The sequence below is a fragment of the Aythya ferina genome (assembly GCF_964211825.1).
Source record: "Aythya ferina genome assembly, chromosome: 3".
Lineage (NCBI taxonomy): Eukaryota > Metazoa > Chordata > Aves > Anseriformes > Anatidae > Aythya > Aythya ferina.
In genome coordinates this window covers 81969922-81992863 of record NC_140298.1, presented here as the reverse complement: position 1 = coordinate 81992863, position 22942 = coordinate 81969922, and the positions used below count along the sequence as shown (strand labels likewise).

Sequence of the window (22942 nt, the reverse complement as noted above, 5' to 3'; positions counted from 1 at the left end):
CACAATTAATAGTTCTTATATTTTTCTGTTTAATTTTCCACTTAAATTTTTGTGAGTCTCTTCACACTTTCTTTAGCCTGAAGAGAACTTTATTGCTAATATATTGTGTGCCACCAATAGCTTCAGGCATGCTTGCTATAGTCATCTTATAAATGATGTTCAGTACTGCATCTTCAGTACTGCACCTTTTTTGCACCATCTCATGCGTAATGCTCAACTACTGTTCAGATCCGGAGCAGGACTCATCTCACATAACTACCCCAAATTTATGCCAACTGGTCAAATCCATTACCCTGGTTTCTTCTGTAGTTAAAAGAGATTTTAACTATATTTTGTCAAGGTACAAATATTTTCTTCATAAGATCAGTGAACTGAATTGCTTTACATCAATTAGAGCTTTCCACTAGACAGCTAGCACGGACTAGGTTTTGGCTTTCCTACGGAAAAGGTTAAATGAGATGAATCTAAATTCTGGTGACAAGAGTTGGGAAGCCCAGGCACACAGTGAATGGGAAAAAATAACACTAGAAATGGCAGTTTCAAGTGGGTAGACAAGAAACATCATCAAAAATTCTTATTTTACCATTTGAAAATATCTCCAAGGCTAATGTGATAAGGTTAAGAAAAGTAAATAAATAAGTAAGTAAGTAAATAAATAAAGCCTGTTCTTGTAATGTGCACAGGTAGGAGTGCATCTGGTTTATTTTGCACAAGTACAGACACTTAATTGTATACAGTCTCCTACATTCAAATGTGATGAAGTAAAAGAAGACTTCTTAGAAAATCAGGAGTGCAGAAAATGTTACCTAGACAGTAAGTTAGCATGGTCTGTTTGTTTTGGCAAGACAATGCATGGAAAGTATTTTTCAGTTGCTTTTTTTTTTTTTTTTTTTTTTTTTTTTTACAGATACAATGCAGGAAAAAGAAAACACAGCAACAGTGAAAAAAAAAAAAAAAAAAAAAAAAGCACTGGCAGAAGACTAGAAGACTATATGGAAACAAAGCAACCAGAACCACACTTAGGTCAGTTTTCAGAACTATTCCTGTCTGTAGGAACCAGGCAGCATTATGGCTTTGTAGCATGTCATTAACTTTTGGTTTCATGTGTGAACACAGGACAGAGGCTCAGAGTCCTCAATACAACAGAGAGTAAGTTGAAACACAGAGTGCTAGGTCTTTTGAAAGAGAAGCCAAGGACACATCTATTTACATGATACTCAAGCCCCTGATCGATACTGACACAACACATATAACTGCTAAAACCAGTTTTCTTACAATGGTTAAACAGGTAAAAAAAAAAAAAAAAAAAAAAAACACATCCCTTATCCATCCAGTCTGCTCTTCCTTCTTTTCAGAATAAGTGAGGCTTTTGCTAATTGCTGCCACATGCAGTTTTAATGCATGAACAATCGTCTCAGAAAAATATATAACAAACATCAACAGCTACTTCAGTTTGTGATTTAGATCCAATGTCACCCTTCCAAGGCAGAAAAAAAAAAAAAACAAAACCAAAACAAAACAACAAACAAACAAACAAACAAACCTTTTTCATGATAATCTTCTCCAAGTGCTGGTACAGACATAATAATCCTTTGGGGAAAAAAAAAAAAAAAAAAGTATTAAACTGGAAATACCAATAAGCATTTCACTAGAAGAGCCCAACTGCTGCTATAGGAAGGAAATGGAAAGAATGAAATTTAAAATTCAGCTATCAATTTCCTGAAGAGCTTAATTTTTCCATAGAATCATTTTACCATTCTACCAACTCTCTTGAAAATTTACTTGTTGCCTCCCTAAATGTGTGCCAAGTTATGCAATCAAAAAAAAAAAAAAAAAAAAAAAAAAAAGGATTAAAGAACCCTCACTTTAAATAGTTGCTGTTGCAAGTAAACATTTTTTCTATGTCATGTCTTGTAGAATCTGACCCTGTATTAATAGGCACTCTGTGGGATGCTCTCCATTTATAACTTTATGCTCAATTTAGAATAAACAGTACTAATGAAGAATGGTTTGAAGTAGAGGATGCAGTGCAGAAGTGTTTATTCTGGGCCAATGCCCTGTTAGCAAAACTCTTTCCATTTGGTCCTCTTAGACATTTTAGCCTGCAAGTGATCACATGTGGGGAAGAGACATTAGAGAGGACTACAGATTATCTTCTCTTATTTTTGCTCTAAAAGGAAAATGTGTTTTGATACAGACCTCAACTGAGCCAGAAATAATTGTGTGCTAAATGTCATAGGTCAAAATGAAAATAATCCATTTGGGGAGCTGGCATGGCAGGGCTGGGCATAAGACAAATAGGTGCAGGCACAGACTGACACACAGGACACCTGCAATGTGTATGGTTCATACTGGTTATTAAATCCAGAAGTAGAATTAAATTTCCAAAGGATAGGTATTGCAACACTTAATTTTTAGGGTTCTACCCAAAACTATAGATCTGCACTTTCCTTTCCACCTCACCAGAGTAGAGCTGAGGCTTGAATATTAAACCACCTGTACAACACTTGCAGCTGCCTACAGCCAATCAGGTGGGACAGACTAAGACCAGGTTTTCAGTAAATGCCCAAAACAGGGTGAATATGGTTCATACAAACATTGGATGCAGACATGGAAACAGCCTTGCAACCTGCTATCCCTCAAGTCTCATACTCCCTCTCCCCGTCTTCCTGGCCCAGTGAATGCTGGATTTCTCATTGCACAAGGTTTTCTCTGTAACAGAAGCTATGGAAAACAAATTTTCCAAAAGCCAGATGATTAAGAAATTCTTGAAGGACATCAGAATCTAGATATGCCACAGCCTGGGTAACTATACTTTGATTAACTAACTTCTTGAGGACTAAAGCAGGATAAATCCCACCCCACATGCCCACCCACCAAAGTATAAGACATTGCTTAAAATCAGAACTGGACCCTGCACCCCTGATTCAGAACTAGCTGGCATCCAGACTCCTAAAGTTCAGAGACGCCTAAACTTAAAAGGTTTTTAATTAGTTCTTTGTTTATTCACTTGCTTGTATAAACAGTGATCTCTACTCATAGGTCCACAAAGTAACAGCACAGCACGTTAAGCCCATTCACACCCATTCACCACAGGAACAGATCAATATTTATTTCTTTTTATAACGCACTTTTTATATCATGTCTTTTTGCATCTGGAGCCCAGTAACAGGGAAACTATTTCAGGCTGCAGAGTATGTGTTCCCTTTGAGTAGCTTGCATGTCCTTAGAAAGGCCGAAAGCAAGCAAGCAGCAACAAGAGTGGTCATAACTTCACTGCCTACCCACCACACCTGACTTCTTCTTGGCAATGAGGACTGGTATTGACAAAATACAAGAGCTTTCTACTAAATGCACATGGGGGGGGAGGGGGGGGGGGGAGAGAGAGAGAGAGTGGGTGTCACATCCATGCGCTGCCCCCTTGCCCTCAGCAGCCCTGGCTGTCAGCAGTGGTGTCTTCCCCAGCCACTATACTATGTGCTTGGGTGCAACCTGGCTGCAGCCTGGCTGGCAAGGCCCCAACAGGATCAGTATTATCAGCTCAAAGCTGTTTCTTATAATATCTGTCATGCACATAACAGTTTCAAAGAAAAATTTATGTCTGGAAACTTCTGCATCCCCACTAGCCTTAGAAAGTTAAATCCCTTAGTGCTCAATCCAGATGCCCTTAGGTCAACCAGAAGACTCCTGTTGGCCATAGTAAGGACTGAACTGATAGTGGTGCTTGCTGCCAAGAGCAGCATTCTCTTCAACAGCTGCTGGGTAGCCTGGAAGCTTTCAATCATGAGAAATAACGGGAACCTGTAACGTTGTGTGCCATAAGAAGCCCCAGGAATTTGTTTAGGAAAAGAAAGCTGAGGAGATATATATATATCTATATATATATATATATATATATGTATAATCCTTTGTTTTAATCTTCAGGTATCATAACAGATTAATTATGACTTGCAATATTTACTTTTTTTTTCCCAGCAAAGTTCTTTTGTGAAGCTTTTTTGTATATAATCAGTTAGAGTCTGCCCTTTTTCCCCCACTTAACCGCTCTCCTTCCTATTAAAATGCATTAAAAATATATCCTGTACTGAGCTGTTGTTTCATCTCAAGGTAGGGTACTTCAGTGACTTGGAAAGTATTATATCTCACTGGTTTTATGGCAGTATCTAGCTCTCACAGAGATGTGGTTCCTAGTCACCCAGCTTTCTTTGGATTATTGCATGCAGCTAAAGCTTGTTATTATAGGAAAAATGAAACATCCTTGTCAAACTGCAGCTTGGAGCTTAAAAGATCCTGAGGAGAGTCACAGCCTAACACTGTTCCCATAGCTCACATTGTCAGATGCATATCAAGTTTTCTGAGATCCAATTCTATTGTTACCCTTATCCTGCATTAAACAAACAGAAAAAAAACATCCAGACCTGCCTTGAGAACTGGGGCTGAGGAGAAGTGAAGGTAGCAAAGGCTATCTGCAGAAAATTTGGTAACAAATTGACAGCAAATATTAAAATATTAGCAAAAATTAAAATTTTAGCTAGGCCTCAATGGAAAGTGAAATGGTATCATAACGCGTTAAGCACATTGTAATTGCTTTTATGCTCTTATTTCCCTCTTTAGACATAGGTCTCCAGTTAAACCACAATTTCAGGACATACCACAACCTCCTCACTTGGAGAAGAGGGCTGGTTCACTATTGGAGCTGGAGGGCAACAAAGGAGTGTGCCCTTCTATCAGAAAATTTGAATGCAAAGATTCAACTCTACTGCTCTGCCCAAAACAAATTTATTTTGACTCTTGGCATTCTGCTTTTCCGTTGCTAACAGTAGATATATTGACAGACAGAGACAGATAGAATATATACCAAAGGTAAATATATTTCTCATGTATTGCTGTTTTTGAAAAGACAGTTTTCAATCACCCCTATAAATACTGATTATCATAGAATAAGCAAAATTTGAATTCAGTGGCAATTAAAAGTCAAATTACAATACACAGATTCATAACCCACCTACAGCTCTGTGGTTCTGGCCACATCTGGCTGTTCGTGCTCAAATTAGAAAACGTGCTCTAAGCCTGAGACACGGTAAGAGGAAGCTTAATGCTGTTTGCCATAGGGTAGCAAACATGCCTCAGTTCATAGCTCTCAAGGTGAAGTCTTGCTGTGGAAATATTTCTCTGGCTTACAGCCAACAACAGAATGAATGGTGAAGCACATGTCCTTCTCCTTGGACAACTGTATTAATAATGGGGTCTTCTTGTTACCTTTCCACAAGACATGTTTGAACACCATACCCTGTTATTAGGTCTGTACAACTTTCAGATCAGAACTGGCTGGACAGCCTAAAGGACAGAAAACATTATATTGAAGTCTAGTTTGTATCCATTTAGAAAAAGATGTACTTGTAAGATTCGTCATGTTCCTGGACATTTTATGCAGACAATATCTGACGTGATGTATAATCAAGTATGTGGAAAGAGGAAGAAATTTAACATAAGAGCTCATCTGTAGACTAGTATGAATTATTCCTTTTTCTCATGTCTCTTTAATTCTTTTTCTTTTTTTCTTTTTTTGAAAATGTAATTGTTGTCTGGGAAATCTGACTCCAGCTAGCCACCTGCCAAGTACTGACTCGCATCTGTGTACAAGATGTTCCCAGTTCTTCTGCATGCATCTGTTTCTATTTGCCGAACATATTGGATCAGCTGCTTTTTGCATGCACAGAAAGAAAGAATAAAGAGCCCCCAGCATAACCACAACCTATGGTTTCTTTCCCTGCCTCCTAATTGCTCTATGCTTATCTCTCCATTCCCCTTGACTGGTGACAAAACTGATCACTGTGGCTCAGAAGCATTGCCTTGGACTCCCAGGTACAACTAAATCAAGTGGCAAACGTCCAGTCCTTGGTTTAGATATGTTGTAGTCTGCTATGACTACATAGTGTCTTGATAACAAGCTGGCTAAAACGGCTCAGTTCCCATTCCTCAATTATCAGGTTAGAGTATTTCTCCAGTGATAGCAGTGTTCAAATATAACAGCATTCATGGCATCGGCCTGGCATTGATGCTGCCTTCACTGAGTGACATGTGGACACTCCTGAAATTAATCTGAACTCTTTCATGGGGGGAGAGCAGCATGTACACATGTGCATCACTCATAAATCATTGTTTAGATTGGCTTTGTCCCCTAACTTTGGTTCAGTCTTCTGTCAGGGACTTGAGTGCACCTGAAGGATACTGTAGGGGGAAGACAAAGACTGCAGAGAATCACTGCCCTGAGTAAGGCAGTCACTGCACCCGGAGCCCTAACATCTACCACTGGATAAGAGTCAAGCAACCTCTCTTACACATTAAGCCACCCCATCCATAAACTATGAAGAAATTCCTCTAGTAGCTTGCAATTTGCTTCCTGTCAGTCCATTGCTGGTCTACCTGTTGGTTATTCTTGCATTATAGCACTCTCAAGGAAATCTGAAGTTACACTTTCCTGACTCAAATCCATTTAATTTGGTGAGCTGCAAAAGACCCTGGAATTTTCTGGAAGCTAGAAATAGCTGGAAATAGCATGTTATAAGCCTTCTTCTAATAGCAATTGAGAGTTCATTTTATCTTGTGTTGCATCTGAGGAGGTTATTTTCACCAGTATGAAAATCTATCATATTGGTCTCCAATAATTTTCTTTAATTATCAATCTATAGAAACAAGATATTTAAATGAAAAGAAAATGACCAAAGAAAAACACTTGGGCTCCTTTATTCTGCCAAATAATAAAGTTTTTTCCAGAAGAAAAAACTTCAACTCATTGCAACAAAAGAAAATACAGCACAAACTCCTTTACAAGTCAAGTGAAAAGCTATGTACAGTATTTAGTCATATTTTTATTCTTTGTGTCATAGCAGATCCTACCTGTATATTATGTACATGACATGTGATTTGGTGTTCATAATGTGTGTTCATAGTTTGTTAACAGAATCACAGAATCACAGAATTTTCTAGGTTGGAAGAGACCTCAAGGTCATCGAGTCCAACCTCCAACCTAACGCTAACAGCCCTCCACTAAACCATATCCCTAAGCTCTACATCTAAGCGTCTTTTGAAGACTTCCAGGGATGGTGACTCCACCACTTCCCTGGGCAGCCTGTTCCAGTGCCTCACAACCCTTTCAGTGAAGAAGTTCTTCCTAACATCTAACCTAAAACTCCCCTGGCTCAACTTAAGCCCATTCCCCCTCATCCTGTCACCAGGCACGTGGGAGAACAGGCCAACCCCCACCTCGCTACAGCCTCCCTTGAGGTACCTATAGAGAGCGATAAGGTCGCCCCTGAGCCTCCTCTTCTCCAGGCTGAACAAGCCCAGCTCCCTCAGCCGCTCCTCGTAGGACTTGTTCTCCAGGCCCCTCACCAGCTTTGTCGCCCTTCTCTGCACCCGCTCAAGCACCTCGATGTCCTTCTTGTAGCGAGGGGCCCAAAACTGAACACAGTACTCGAGGTGCGGCCTCACCAGAGCTGAGTACAGGGGGACGATCACCTCCCTAGCCCTGCTGGTCACGCTGTTTCTGATACAAGCCAGGATGCCGTTGGCCTTCTTGGCCACCTGAGCACACTGCTGGCTCATATTCAGCCGACTGTCCACCATCACTCCCAGGTCCTTCTCTGCCTGGCAGCTTTCCAACCATTCCTCTCCCAGCCTGTAGCTCTGCTTGGGGTTATTGCGCCCCAGGTGCAGGACCCGGCACTTGGCCTTGTTAAACTTCATGCAGTTGACCTCAGCCCATCGGTGCAGCCTATCCAGATCCTCCTGCAGAGCTTTCCTACCCTCAAGCAGATCGACACACGCACCTAACTTGGTGTCATCTGCAAACTTACTGAGGGTGCACTCGATGCCCTCGTCCAGATCATCGATGAAGATATTAAAGAGGACCGGCCCCACACTCTTCAATATCTCACTTTGAGAAGCAAAAATGCAAGAGGTTATGCTCCTGCAGCCTTGTGGAAATAACAGTTCTGGCAGGGAACAGAAGCACTGCCAAACTGTGTTATCTGATTGTCTAGTCTTCCTTTTACCCACCTTTCTGTGAAGAGGAATGCTCAGAGTTGCACTGTACAACCAAAAACCAAACTCTTTTACTTTTCAGAGAAATTTATATTTAGACAATATGGGACAGGAGGCCATATTCTCTCTTCAGTGTATTGATGCCCATCTGGTTGTTCAGCAGATATGGGAGGGGTCATTATGGTTGTGACTGTGTTGAAAAAGCAATTACTATGTAGGTATGTGTCACACTGTCTAAAGCCTGCCTTTCTCAGTGTTTTTGAAATTTGGGCTTCTCAAATGATTCAAAGGGTAGAACAGTGAAAGCAGAGAAGAATGGAAAAATGAGAGAAAACAGTCTGATGTGTCTTGAAGAGCAACATGAGCCTCTGGCTGTTACTAAATTCACTGATGCCATTTGGCAGAGGGTAGCCACATAATGATTCTACAACACACACGACTGCTTCAGAACACCTTCACATTGCTTTCATAGTGCTGTGTTTCAACAGAGTGCAGAGTATTCCTTGTTTAGTTCTACCATGGCCATCAGATCTAGCTATTTCAATAGGAAAAAGCTTCCTAAAGGAGCAAAATCTATTCCCATTATGTTAAGAGTAGATGTAGGAACATTGTTTACACACACACACAAAAAAAAAAAAAAAAAAAAAAAAAAAAAAAAAAAAACACCCTTCTCTGAAAGCAGCATATACTAGAAACTAGCAAGCAAAGAGAGTAAAATATGAAATTCAACCTGGACAAAGATCTCACAAGTGCAAAGATCCACTGAGGGAGACTTTGGAAATCATTATGAGAATGAAGAAGACAAAGTGAAGCAACTGAGTTGATGATGCCTGAAACTAGGCATCATAATGACATTATGATAGCATTATAATGGCAGTGATAGCTTTATTAGTGGTGTCTGTTTCTGTTTGTTTGGTTGTTTGTTTTTATATTCCTGAATATGACCTACATGACCTCGAGGAAGTATTCCAGGATGTTAGTAATAGTCTCATTACCTGTTGGGACTGCTTGCACTTACCATGCAACTCCTGCCGTACCACCGATCAGCAATCCTATTCTTATCTCATCGGCTGCCCAGCTTTCAACAGCAGCTCCAGTGGTGACATGGCTTGAACTGCTGCTGTGTGCCTTGGAGATAAAAAAAGAACACCCTATCTGACTCACTGAGTTAATATCTATTAGCTCTGCCAACACTGTGTTCAGTGTCTGGGAAGCTGATATAGTAAATTTCTGCCCATATTGGTAATGGCAATGATTCACTGAAGCAGTTTTAAAGATGTTAGGATCATGTAACAGGATTAGGATTTCTATAACTGGCAAAAGAAATAGGGGTTTAAACTGCTATAAATTATCCCTGAAATCTTTCTTTTGCCTTGGCTTTCTTTTCCATATTTACTTGGATTTCTGTTCCCAAAGTTCTTTTGTTGTTCCCTTTCTTTTAATTTCCTTCTTTATTTCTTTCTGTAATTTTCCTTCTTTTCTAATTCCTTCTTTTTCCTTCCTCCCTCCCTTCCTTCCTTCCTTCCTTCCCTCCTTCCTTCCTTCCTTCCTTCCTTCCTTCCTTCCTTCCTTCCTTCCTTCCTTCCTTCCTTCCTTCCTTCCTTCCTTCCTTCCTTTCTTCTTCTTTCTTTCTTTCTTTCTTTCTTTCTTTCTTTCTTTCTTTCTTTCTTTCTTTCTTTCTTTCTTTCTTTCTTTCTTTCTTTCTTTCTTTCTTTCTTTCTTTCTTTCTTTTTCTTTCTTTCTTTCTTTCTCTCTCTCTCTCTCTCTCTCTCTCTCTCTCTCTTCTTCCTTTCTCTCTTTCTCTCTGTCTCTCTTTCTTTCAGCACAAACTGAGATACAAGAAATATGTTGATTACACTATGTGCCTTTGGTTTCCAACCTGTTGATATTGTACTTCTGGGAGCCTGCAGTTCCACTTTTGCTAATGCAACTCTGAAAAAGTTTGGACCCTGCAGCTATTACGGAACATACCTATACCTATCCCCCTTCTTGAGAACTCATATTACTTTGCTAATGACTGACACCACAGAAGTAACTGGTGTCTAGAAATCTTGTAAGGGATGTGAAGCTACAAGATAGAACAGAAACTCAGAAGAATTAAAGTTGCAGGGTTCAGACACAGGAAACAAATATAATGCATCTATTTTGGATGGGCCTGAGGGAAGGAAGGAGTCTGAAGGGCAAAAGAAAATGTAGGCATGGCGGTGAACTAAAATGAAATGTAAGTGTACCAGGGAGGTGGCAGAAGAGTCTTCACTGAGCAGCTGTCACAGGACCACTAGAAACTGAACTCCTATGGCCCTCCCTGGGAAAGCAGAACTTTTTAAGAGGGATGGGTCCAGGAAATCTGTCCTTCACCACTTGTTCCCCTACCTTTCTCCCAGCAATAGCTCTGAGTATCAAGCAGACACAACAGCAAAACTTGTTAATGCCAAGAGCCTAGATGTGTCAAAAACACAAAACAAAATGAGTCACAACAGGAACATAACTAATTCTAATTACATATGTAGGAATACTGTTTACATCTGATCCATTTTCCAGATTTATAATTTCTTTTAACCAGAAATCTTACTGGAAAAGCAGAAGGAATCTCTATCCCACTTGCTTGCTTTTGCCCTTCCAGCTATGAGATAATAATCACATTGCATCTTTTCTTTCTCCTTCCACTTGTTCTCAGAAGTTTTAGTCTTCTTATTTTCTGACCACCACACATTTTCCATCTGTAGAATCAACATAATAAAACACCTCTGTACAAAGTTGAACTTCTTCTTCTTCTTGTTTCTAGTATTCTATACTAGTATTCTAGTATTCAAGTTGCCTGTTGTTCACATAGTGTCCGGACTTCTATTTTTTCCGCTTAACTAGTGCTATGCGCAGTTCTCTTCTGTGTTTTCATCTTCCCCTCTTTTCAAGGCTTCCTCAGAGCTTCATGTGGTTGTTCATGTTGCTGCCATCATCCCCACCAAGAGGAATAGTGTGTACTTGCCAGAATTGGAAACAGAAAGCTGCAAATGGACCAAGAGCTGTTATTTCCTGTCTCCAGATAAAGGTCTTGCATTGAGGATATAGATACTTTACTTTCATGATACTTTGCAACAGTGATCATGAAGTATGTGGAGCTCCAAGAATGAGTCATCAGTGGTGTCTATCTAGTGTTCACTAATTCCCACTATTGTTATCCATAGTTCTACCTTCAGCAGTACTTCTGAATATTAGTGCTACAGTTGGCTATAAAATCATTTCTTAACCTGCCCAGGCAGAATTTTCTTGACTTGTATGAGGCTGGAGATCCAGACCTCTTCCTAAGATGCATTTCTTCCAAGTGAAAACCCCAAAATATATGTTTATAAGAGCCTCCTAATATTTTTTACAAAAAAATAGGCAGAAAGGACCAAAACAAATTATGGAGCTTGGTTCATTCGAGGTGGCTTAACAGCAACAGACAAGACCAATGTCTCAGCAACAACGTACCACCTTGGACTGTAATCAGTACATAGCATTCTTCAAATATTGAAACAGGACAGTGTTTAGATCCTAGGTTTGCTCAAAAACACTGGAATGAAACAAAAAAATGCATTAGAAGAAAATAGTTGGCTACCACTTACATGTCGTCTGTTTGTTTGGAGCTGGGAGAAAAAACGTTACTAGAAGCTGTTGTGAGACTTCTCTGATTATATTGAAAGGGATAGATTGAAGCCCAGGTTAGTTAGATGTAACTATTGCCCACTAACTATAAAAAGGTGTACATTTGTGGCTTTTTTTTTGCAAAAAGTACCTTGTGGCTTCAGTGAGGAACTGGAAAACCTCCTCGCCTTGGCGCATCCATGACATCTGGCGCTCCACGCTTTTTTCCCACGTGTTATTTTCACTTTTGGCCATGTAATCAAACCTTGTAAAACTCAAAACTCAAAACTCAAAAAAAAAAAAAAAAAAAAAGTCCTAAAGATGCGAAGAACATGCAGTACCAAATAACATTTGAGGCTGGTGTGGTAGAAGAAGAAAATGAATCAACAATTTGTGAATTACAGGTTTGACACCAATGGGGGAAAATGCTGTAAAACACTTCATACCCTCAAATATTCACTATTTCCCTGTCTTTGCATGGGGCCAAGTTCTTGAGCTCTATATGCATCTACTCATTACAGCTCAACAGCCTCAAATGCCAGTGCAGAATGACATTGACCAGTTCCTTTTTAAGTAACTTTACCGGAAAGCCTGAATGTTTGCAGATTAACTCAAGGCTAATCACTGAACTTCCTCAGTGACGGAAAAAATGTTGGTCACGCTTACCTTTTTTTTTTTTTTCAGTGGGGGAGGGGATGAGGGAAGACGAAAAACATTTGATTTGGCTTGAAGTAAAAGTGCATACTTCACACATATTTCTAACCAACCCCCCAAAACAGTCCCTGGCTTTGAACATGTTGAACAGGAAGCCATTTAGTGTTGGAATGCTTGCTTTGCCAGTCCAAGAAACACACATTCTTATTACTCCTGGGCTATCTAAAAATGTTCAGGGTGAAAAAGTTTAATTTATATGTAAAACCTTGTTTCCTGTTTTGTTTTTTTTCCCCTTGTGTGCCAAGTCTGTTTTTTAAACTGTGATAGGAAACACATTTCCCTTTTTCTCCCTTTCGTCTCACTTTATTTACCCAGCTGTATATTTCACTTCAATTTATAGCTTATACTCTTACCTGGCTTAAAGTCCAAAGACAGAATGAGAAAGAGGGAAAGATGGATGTTGTGTTTTCTTGGTTACTGAGGCCAGGGAAGAATCTGGGTGGAGGTAAAGCTGCCTTTATATCAATATCAAGGGAGTGGTGGATGGAGACTTTACTTTCAGGATGGTCTACAGTATATGTTCAAGAAAGGTGAGGAAGAGGGCACAAGGAAAGAAGAGGCAATGCTGAGCAGTTTTCCCCCATTACTGAATGAACTTCTGCAAGTTTGCACTCTATTTACCTTCTCCAAATGAGATAGTTTTGCTCAGTTTGGAACTACTTGCACATAGAAGCATGAGCAGCTTCTTAAGTTAAAGTAAAATAAAATAAAATAATTAAAACAAAATATAAATAAAATAAAATAATAAATAGTTTACAGATCTTTGGTGCGCCTAGTATAGATAGGTCCATATGCATGTACTCTGTGAGAGAATTAACTCCCCAAAGAGGAAGAAAAGCCTTCCTGAACAAGGACTATTCAGGAACAGTCATTCAAAAGGAATGGGCATTCAAAAATGAAATTGTGCACAGCTATTAAGTTTTCTACAATTAAAACCCAACCATTATGCACATAACTATGCATGTCTATCACATCTAAAGGGGACTACCAGGTCCACTACATTTCTGTAGTTCATTTCTGAAATTTTTAAGACTACAACAGCCTTTGAAATGGTTTGAGGCTTTTCTTTTCTTGCTGTCTCAACATCTTGATATTACCCAGTTAAAACATAATAATAATAAAAATAATAATAATAGAGAGAGACAATGCACCAAAAAGAAGCCTGAGACTGTGGCCTTTCCCATGTGCTGCCCTGTGTATGAAACGATGCCAAAATGCCACTCCTCTGTTTTGCACTACTCTGCCTCAAGAGGTCAAAGTATTTACATGAATAACCTCCAATTTAGAGTTTGGTATAAATGCAAATGATTTCTTCCACATCTGCAGCAGATCTTTTGCTTCTCTATACCTCTAGTACTAAGAAAACCTGAGATTTCAATAAAGTAGCTGGTGTACCTACAAAATCTCTTCAGAGAAATCCCCATTTCTTCAGTGATGTGGTTGGGACACACAGGCTGCAGAGCACCTATACCTGCAGGAGAAGAACCCCTGACCCTGACGTGGCATTGCTGCTATAGTGTCAAGTATGTGAATGAAGAGATTTGTCCACATTTCTACCAGTATTCCCAGACATACTGACTGGCACACACCAACTGGAGTTGGGACAGAATCCTCAGGGCTATGGGGAATGCAGAAATAATTGAAAAAAGATGTGGCATTTGTAGCATTTTTTCCATTTTCCCTTAGGTCTGTGAGTGGTGGTTTCCTATACGCTGGCATACTCTAGGAAGCGGTGTGCTGAGGAGGCTCTGCTGTGTGCTGCCCACAGCAGGTCAAGAGCTTGAGGTCTTATTTATTTATTTATTTATTTATTTATTTATTTATTTATTTATTTATCTGAAGAACAAGAACAGAAAATAAAATTGTTCCTCCTCTCCTGCCAGCACCACACAATCATTGCTAGAGAGTCCCTGGAACAAAGTTCACACTGGTTTGAAGAACCATTCTACTTTTTCTCTCTCTAGGGATTTTGGACTCAGGGAAGAAAGAAGGTCTAATACTTCTCTGCATATCACCTTGCTCAAGAAGGAAAATTGCTGAGTTCAGTTATTGACGTTTGGATATTGAAAATTCTCGCCCATCCTCTGGTCAGCAGAATAAAAGGGTCTTCCATGGTCTGTCAGAACACTTGCAAAACCAAGTTTAATTAGACTTTTTCTGACTAAATGATAAGAAAGAAAGAAAGAAAGAAAGAAAGAAAGAAAGAAAGAAAGAAAGAAAGAAAGAAAGAAAGAAAGAAAGAAAGAAAGAAAGAAAGAAAGAAAGAAAGAAAGAAAGAAAGAAAGAAAGAAAGAAAGAAAGAAGGAAGGAAGGAAGGAAGGAAGGAAGGAAGGAAGGAAGGAAGGAAGGAAGGAAGGAAGGAAGGAAGGAAGGAAGGAAGGAAGGAAGGAAGGAAGGAAGGAAGGAAGGAAGGAAGGAAGGAAGGAAGGAAGGAAGGAAGGAAGGAAGGAAGGAAGGAAGGAAGGAAGGAAGAGAGAAGAAGGTATATTGTGCACTATTTTGAGGGCTGGATGCTAACAACCAGCAGTAAATGTATTTCAGTGGTAATTGAATTCAAGAATTATGGTAGAGCAAACCACTATTTGGAGCCTGGCTGTGACATATTATTACAATGAGGAATTGGCAGAAGTAGAATGAACTTCTTATCCAACTACTGTGCTTTTCATCCATCATCCCTTTTGTTGTCTGAATAATTATATTTTTTTCTACTTAGGTGTTCCTCAGTCTTCTGGGAATCCTTAAGTACAGCTCTATTTCTTCTCTGTTTTGTGAACTCTTTATTTCGTTTATGCAGCACCAGCTACATATTGGTCCATATTGGGACAGGCCTTCCATGAGGGATTAATCCTACAACAGGTAGCATGGAGTGACTTGCATACATACTCTCCAGGGCTGCACTGTGCAGCAACTCTCCTGCTGTCTTCTCTGGAATACACAGAAAAACACCGTGGCCCTAAGACACAATTCTTGTATATCATGGCCTTTCAGAACATTTCAGCCTGCTTCTTTGGTGTCACCATAGCATAATATCAAATTAATGCACACCATGCATTAATTTTCATTATACCAGACATGGTATAAGTCTGTTTGAGCATACCCAAGGGCATGACTTTTCTGGAATAACAGGGGAAAATTGCATAGAGCTGAGCTGGTGGTTTCTGGAAGCAAATGCTCCCCAGAATAACTTGTGGGTTTAATCTCAGAAAGACTAGATTTATTCCAAAGGGATGCCTGGAACCCTGTTATCAACAGAAAAATAAATAAATAAATAAATACAAATGACCAGAGGTCCAGAGCCTGAAAACAAGCTGGGCACCTAAGTGAGAGTGAGAGCACCTGCAGTTCTGGCATTTCTATCTAACCTGTAACTCCCTCAACTCTTTTTCCTAATTAGCCACAGGTGATCCTGCAAATGACAACTGAGCACATCCCTACCCACTGAGAAGCTCTGAGTGATTCTTGAAAGTTTCCAAAAGGTTAGATTATTCAGGAGAGAGAATGTCTGCTTGTGCTTCCACCTACATTCCTTCAGCTTCTGACCTGTATGAAAATGAAAAGTACTTTAAAAAATAACTTCTTTCCAAACTCTTTTTTTTTTTTTTTTTTTTTTTTTTTTTTAACAAACAACAACAACAAAACCCACAGATGATTAGAATTTGGGATGGGAAAGACTTCCTCTCAATAGCTCTTATTTTATCCCAACAGAGTCATTCCAACCTTTGTAACTACTGTGCAAGCGGGATGAAGAGCTGGCGTCCTCCAGCTGCCTCCTCTTATCAGTGGGGAATGAGGGCCCAGGAGCAATGCTCTGACAGGCCTCCTGCTGTCTCAGTTGCATTAGCTTTGGCCCAACACTTTCAAAAACATCAAGGGCATGACTCTATGCTCAGCAAAGTTGTGGGTAACCATCCTGTTGATTTCACAGAATCACAGAATTATCTAGGTTGGAAGAGACCTCAAGATCATCAAGCCCAACTTCTGACCTAACACTAACCAGTCCTCCACTAAACCATATTGCTAAGATTTCCATATTTGTTTGGTCTGAGTCAAAATGCACAATTCCTATGAAAGTCTTTGGAGTTTGCACAAAGCAATATCTGGAGAAACAGTGCCCAGAAAGGTTTATGGAGGCTCCATAGAACAGTCTAATGAAACAGAAGGTAAGTCTTCCCAGGCTGCAAGTGGAAGCAGGTGGTCACACTTGGCCTTTGGGAGTCACTTAACACCAGCGAAGGTGTAAAGCCCATACACTTACCCAGGAGTAGGTGTTAGTTGATAAAACCTAGCAAACAATAATCCACATTTAATGGTGAATGGTTTTGCCTAGCTGATACTAGAAAACCTACTGATAAGGGTTTAAAAATCCTGTCAAGCTCTTTGTAAGCTTCCTCAACCACATGGTTTAGACTAATTATTTCTGTGTTGGCATGAGCCTAGGAAAAGCTGCTTTTATATCAATTGTTATGAAAGTCTGAAAATTTAGCAACTCTCTTGCATGCACCAACTTAATTCGTGTCTGATCTGTGAATCCTGGCATACAGCCTGCCACCTCCAGGAGCTATGTCTCTTATTGAACTAATCCAAAGACTAGCTGTCCACTGAAAAACAAAATACACCTTCCCAAATCCTAATGTTATTTTTTCCCCCAATATGCCTTCCTTAAAGTTGACCGTATAATGCAGTATGAAGCACTGAAGAATTTTCTAATTCTGTATAACTCTCTGTGACTGTAAGTCATCTTCAGTCTTACAGATATCTTAATAGAAAAATAGAAGGTTTATTTTTTCTGTTTCTGAGTTAAATAACTGCAGGCATTTAATGAGACCTCCCATACACACTGGGATGGTGGAATTATTATAATAGTTTCATGAAGAGGATTTTCAGCTATTTTCTGTTCCCTGACAAATTCAAATAGACTGACAAAGATGATCTTTGTTTGTTCTTCAGGTATTTGTGGCATCCCTGTCCATGGCAGAGGGGTTGAAAGTGGATGATCTTCAAGGTTCCTTCCAACCCAAGCTGTTCTCTGATTCTATGAAGGAATATAGCAGAAATTTTTTATTGCTGCAGGTTTAAGACTAAATCACAGTAACTAACATATATTCTGTCTCTTTCTGACTCTTGAACTTCCAAGTAAACAGAGATTAAATTATAAAATATTCTATGTAATAGCTGCACTGTCTGATCTAACTCAATAAACTGAATTATGTAAATACTCAAACATTAATAAAGATGAAGCTGAAACGAAAAGATCTGTGAAATTACAAAAAAAAAAAAAAAAGCAATCCAAGGTATTGAAAAAATCCAATCTATAACTTACTCTGTGCTTAAGCTGTTGGTAAATTTTGTGTCAATGTCCTCCTAAACTGTAGAAGAAGTAAGTCTTCCAAAGTACCTAGAATGGAGCCTCCAACCTGTCTTCCAGCAGCAAGGCATGGTAAAGCACACACAAGTTGTCATAGACAGATATTTGTGTAAAACAGCTCTTAGCATCTGTTCCAGAAGTCAATACCCCAGTTAGGAATTTTCACATGAAATCTAATTTCTGTCTTTGCTGAGAATTAAGTGGATCTCTTGTCCTGTTCCCAAAGAGAAAAGAAGGGAAAATGCTCACTGTTCTTTTCATAACAACATTTTATATATTGAAGGATTATGTTAATATGTCGTGTCTTAGTCTTCCGTTTTCTAGACAAAACAAAACCAGTTCCTTTACCTTCTCTTTTAGGTCATATTTTCTAAACTTAAAATTTTTACTCTCTTCCGAAATCTCTTGCCAAAAAAACTGTTTCATTATTGTAACTAGGAGCCAAGCAGAGTAACATATTTGCCTCTCTTATCTTGCCATCTTAAAAATCACATTCCTCTTAATGTAAATCACAGCTTAAATGTTTGTTGTTTTGTTGTTATTTGGTTAACCTTTTCAACCTTTTCATCCTTTTTTTTTTTTTTTTTTTTTTTTCATTAACATTGTAAATGCATCCTATTCTCATCCATACTTGCTTTGTATTGTACCAGCTAAAAGTCCCCCCAGATCCTTTTAACCTTTTGGAAAGTGCTGAATCTGTGGGTAATTTTCATGTAGCTGTGGTTCTCTGACTTGTTCCCTGTGACCTTGAATTTCAACATAAGTTGCACGTCAGCACAGCCAAGTCCTCACAAACAAGTTGCTATGCTCATCTGACCCTAACCTACTGAAAGATGCCCACCGCCTTTTTCCACAACAGGACTCCTTAGGCCTATTTCTACCCTCACACTTAGTATGCTGCCAAAACCACATTTGCCTCCCTGCATCCAAAAAATGCTGCACTCAGCCATTCTGGGGTGGATGAGCTCAGATGGCACAAAGCACCTAAGGACACTGCAGTACAGTGAGGCAAGAGGATAACCTGGGATGAATGGTTAAATAGTTTTTTAAGTAGCTTAATTATTTCTCACTCATCCATGTAGTAAATTATTGTAACTCGTTGCATGAATACAGTGGTGGAACATTCAGTGGCCACAATCACTAACCAAAGTCTTGGTGAACAAAGATGTAGCTGAGCCAATACCAGTGATTTCTTTCTGTGTAAAACATGGGAAAAATATTTAATGTACTTCAATGTTACCTTATTTCCCTGTGGTGGAAAACCAACAAAGTATTATTGGGTGTGTAACTTTTAAATGTATTTTTTTTCTTTTCTGCCAATGTTGTGGGAAGAGTAAGTAGCTTTCAAAGAATCTGGGTCATTAACTTCATTTTCCTCAAATCCCAAAGCAGACTTTTTCAATTCTAGTAAAATTATCTTCATTTTTCAAACCTTACTTTATCTGTATGGCTGGTAATTCCCTCAGCTCTGTGTTTCACCAAAAATAAGATTACTTTTATACAGTTAGTATAAAGACATTAGTATGTCTGCAAGAAAAATAGACTTTAGTTAATAATGTATCTATGGAAATTATGTTAATGTAGCTTACTGCATCACCTCTACATCAGTAGTAATTTACATTAATAATTAGAAATGGAAGTTGTGACTAGATTCTGAACAAGAGAAAGTGGTTTTTGATTTGAACCCAAAGGACTAAGAGGCATTTCCATTAATTTTGGATGAACTGTCAAAAAAAAAAAACAAAATTAAAACTGATACTGTATAATTTCCTTTGCTCCCTCAAACACTGGATGTTGATATTATTCCATCCCAATTTTTCAAGAGTTTTTTTTTTTTTTTTTTCTACTATATGTAATAATGATGACACTCCTCTTTTCAAGAAGATTTTATATTTTGCATGAGTGAGTATGCGCATGCAGATGTGGACAATTTCATGCGCATAGTGTGAGACTGGATTTCTGTCTGAATCAGTCTGTGCTTTATGACGAATTCTACCTTTAGAGATTTCTCTGAGTATCCTCAGTTTCTTTCTAGAACCTAACTCATTCTCTCAAAAAGCACTAGGTATAAATCCAAGAAACTAGTGTCTTTCTGTTAAACCCTTGACTGTTTCCCATAAGTAATATTTTGGGAAACAGGCCTTGATAAACATTTTAGTTTTCTCTGAGTTCTGTGTGTGTCTGTATATATATATATGCAGATATGGGTATATTAATGAGTTCATTGTTTATTAAGGTGAAAAAAAAAATCAATGAATTTGTATATTAATGATCTTGTTTATTCTTATTTCTTTTTGACTTGTGATCCTGGTAGGAATTGGGTTTCTTTAATGTTTTATTTATAGTTAATGCAAACATTACAATTTTCATTGTATTTGCATCAACTCATCCTGCAGAAGTCCTGTAAGTCTCAAAATAAATAGTTTTCTGTGTGTTGTCAAAACTCTATTTAAAACCCGTTAACATTTAAGTGTGGTTCACGTTTACTGTCTTTCAGTGACTTCCCATCACTTGTGCTCAGTTTAGAAGTAAAAGGATGTTGGTGGTTTTAGCAGAATGTAAGGCAGGGTTCTTCCTGGTTCATGTATCATCACCTTTAAACCAGCCTCAGTTTCACTATGATATTAGTGTAGAAAATTAGGGACATCTTGAGAAGCACAAATGCCAGGAAAGCACCACAAGGTGCAAATCATTTATAATAACCAGACATATTATTTGTGATGGGGTAAGTGGCAGTGCACAAAGGATAAAATGACTAGTGTTTCCTTATCAACCACACACATAGTCCCTGGGATTGAAAGATAAACAGTATTTTAGCTGTAAATGGATTAAAGTTTTTTTTTAAGCCATGTCCTGTTTTCAGAAGACAAAAACCATGGTGTATACCAGCATTTTTAGAGAAACACTGCAGAAGGAAGTTAAATTTTGGTGTAGCAATAAACACACTGGTTGAGAGAAACACTTCATGAGTACCTACTATTATCTACCAAATACAATAAATCTGTCCCTGGTAATGCACTTCACAGTTGTTTTTCTTTTGTGAATACATATATCATTAACCATTACTATATTTGTCTGTGTTAATGTAATGTATCCAGGTTTTAATATCTTGAGGTTTCCTAGAAAACACTGAGGTGAGAATGGGTAAAGTAGTTTCAATGAAATAAAAGACCTTTGCCTTTTCTTAGAATCAGTACTGTCCACAGCTTGCCTTGCTTTCTGAAATATTAGGTTGGTCTTTTTTACAAATGTTTTTCTATGCTTTTGTGCTTCTAGATCTGGGATAGACATGGAGATAAATGTTAACAGTACAAAAGAAAAGCTGAAAATTTGGTAGTGCCAACTGAAACCAGAAATATTGGATATATGACAAGAAAGTCTTATATCATTTCCAGTTCAATTTTGCACTATCAAGATGTTTGTGTCATTTAGATAAGGTCTGTATAGAAGTCTGGGCACTCTGATGTGTGTCTGAACTGAAAACACAAATTAAAATGAAGATGCCAATGTTTTGGGACAAAACTATTTGGCCACTGGGTAAGTTAAAATGTTATAGGAAGAATATTCTAAAAACTCCAGTATCCAGATGTTGTAGAAAACTGTGGTTGTTTGAAATTCCATCATCAATCAGCTTTTTGCTAAATGGATGAATAAACTCCGAATGTGAAAAAAATCTCATGAAGGCAGTCTCTGTCCCTCATCTATTGATGAGCTACCGAAATATAGGTAACATATTATAAGAAAAAGTCCTGCTTGAGGCTCCAAGGGGTAGACTGATGCTTAGCTAGGAGTCTTTCTAGTGACCTTGTTGAATTTTGGATCAGCCAGAGAAGTCAGTTTATGTGTATATTTGAAGATCAATTCTATATTATTTTCTCCCCCTTTTCCTTTGAGGAGGGAGTGAGAGAGCAGTTTTGGTGGAGTTCAGCTGTCCAGCAGGGTAAAATCACTGCAACACTATGCCTTAGGATCTGCAAAAATACAGAGTAATAGATCGGAGAGAAGGACAAATGTGATAGCAAGTAAGTTAGATGAAACTAGTACATTTTTACGGTTGCAGTTAAGAGTTGTTAAGCAAATGGCAATTGAAAATTTTCATCTTTCTGATATGGGAATGCAGATGTTTTATGGCTGTTGAAAGACAGGCCTTATAAACCACACTGTCAAGTATGAGCATTCAGTTTTTACTTTAATTTTCCCAGCATTCTATCTTTCCACAGGAACAGTACATGTATAATGTTTCTTAGAGGGGTATGTTTCACAATGGCTGCTTAGGTGCCTGAGCATGTCAGAAGACATGCCATTTCTCACAACTTGCTACATATCTCCTACCTGAAGTGAAACTTTAGTCCATTTTTACATCTCAGACTTGAATAAGGAGGAGACATGCATGATGTCTTGGTACTTCCTAGCTCTAGCTTGCCCTTGATTTTGCATCTTTTGCATAATAACAAATTGTCACATTGTAGGTGTTTCTGAGGTGGACGGCGTAACAAATTCATTTCCCCTTTTAATGTTCTCTGTGTTACTACTTTTTGAAACATTAGAAAGTCTGTAGTTATTCCACATTTCTTTAGTCTGTAGAACATGAAGTGAAAGTAAATGGAGAAGTGAATTCTGATGCATGTCTTTTTGAACACAATCAGGGCAGTTTTATTTCTCTCAGACTGAAAGTAGGTGACCCCCTGCACTGTTAGGACTCAACTCAGTAGCATATGATTTATTATTCCCAAAAACCCACAGAAATGTGAGGCATGTGTTGCATGCTTGAAGGTATGGTAAGGTCTGATTATCAGTCTGCCTTTATTCTGAGTAAAAACATATTATACACCAAGATTATCAGCAAGATTATCCAGATTTTGCACACAATTTTTAAAATAGACCTCTGGTGTTTCTTTCTTCTTCCAATTAAACTCTTACACTGGGAAAACGTGGTGACGCACCTACTTCTCCCCTTCTTGCTGCAGTAAGATAAAAGATGGCAATAGATTGAAGAGCAAGATGAAGTGGAGAAGAGAAGCCCATTCTCCTGTCCCATAACAAGCAGCATCTAGCCAGCACTGCCTCTGCAGATCTTTTCTTCAGGTGACTCAGTCTCCCACATTGCCTGTGATCCTTGAAAAAGGGCTCACGCCAACTAACCGTCCAGATAATGCTGCAAATTCCAGGCTAATCAGGGAAATTGCCTATTCA

The 22942-nt window shown here is 38.7% G+C and overlaps 1 protein-coding gene and 1 long non-coding RNA gene across 8 annotated transcripts in view; one reads left to right on the top strand and one right to left on the bottom strand.

Moving 5' to 3' along the window:
* The window catches only part of LOC311433584 (uncharacterized protein), a 65401-nt gene that overhangs the window by 20730 nt on the left and 21729 nt on the right, over positions 1 to 22942 (bottom strand). For 4 of the 7 annotated variants that reach the window (XM_084512848.1, XM_084512849.1, XM_084512851.1 and 1 more), the window contains one exon: positions 1544 to 1590. The exons of 2 other annotated variants lie outside the window; for them this stretch is intronic. In XM_084512848.1, the coding sequence (XP_084368974.1) occupies positions 1544 to 1590 (47 nt within the window). Of the gene's footprint in view, positions 1 to 1543; positions 1591 to 15932; positions 17417 to 17704; positions 17964 to 22942 lie in introns of those variants that run through there. One more of the 7 variants, XR_014690835.1, reaches the window with a different exon arrangement.
* LOC311433588 lies at positions 961 to 17634 on the top strand. Its single transcript, XR_014690843.1, has 2 exons — positions 961 to 1023; positions 17332 to 17634. It is a non-coding gene; the product is annotated as an uncharacterized lncRNA (long non-coding RNA).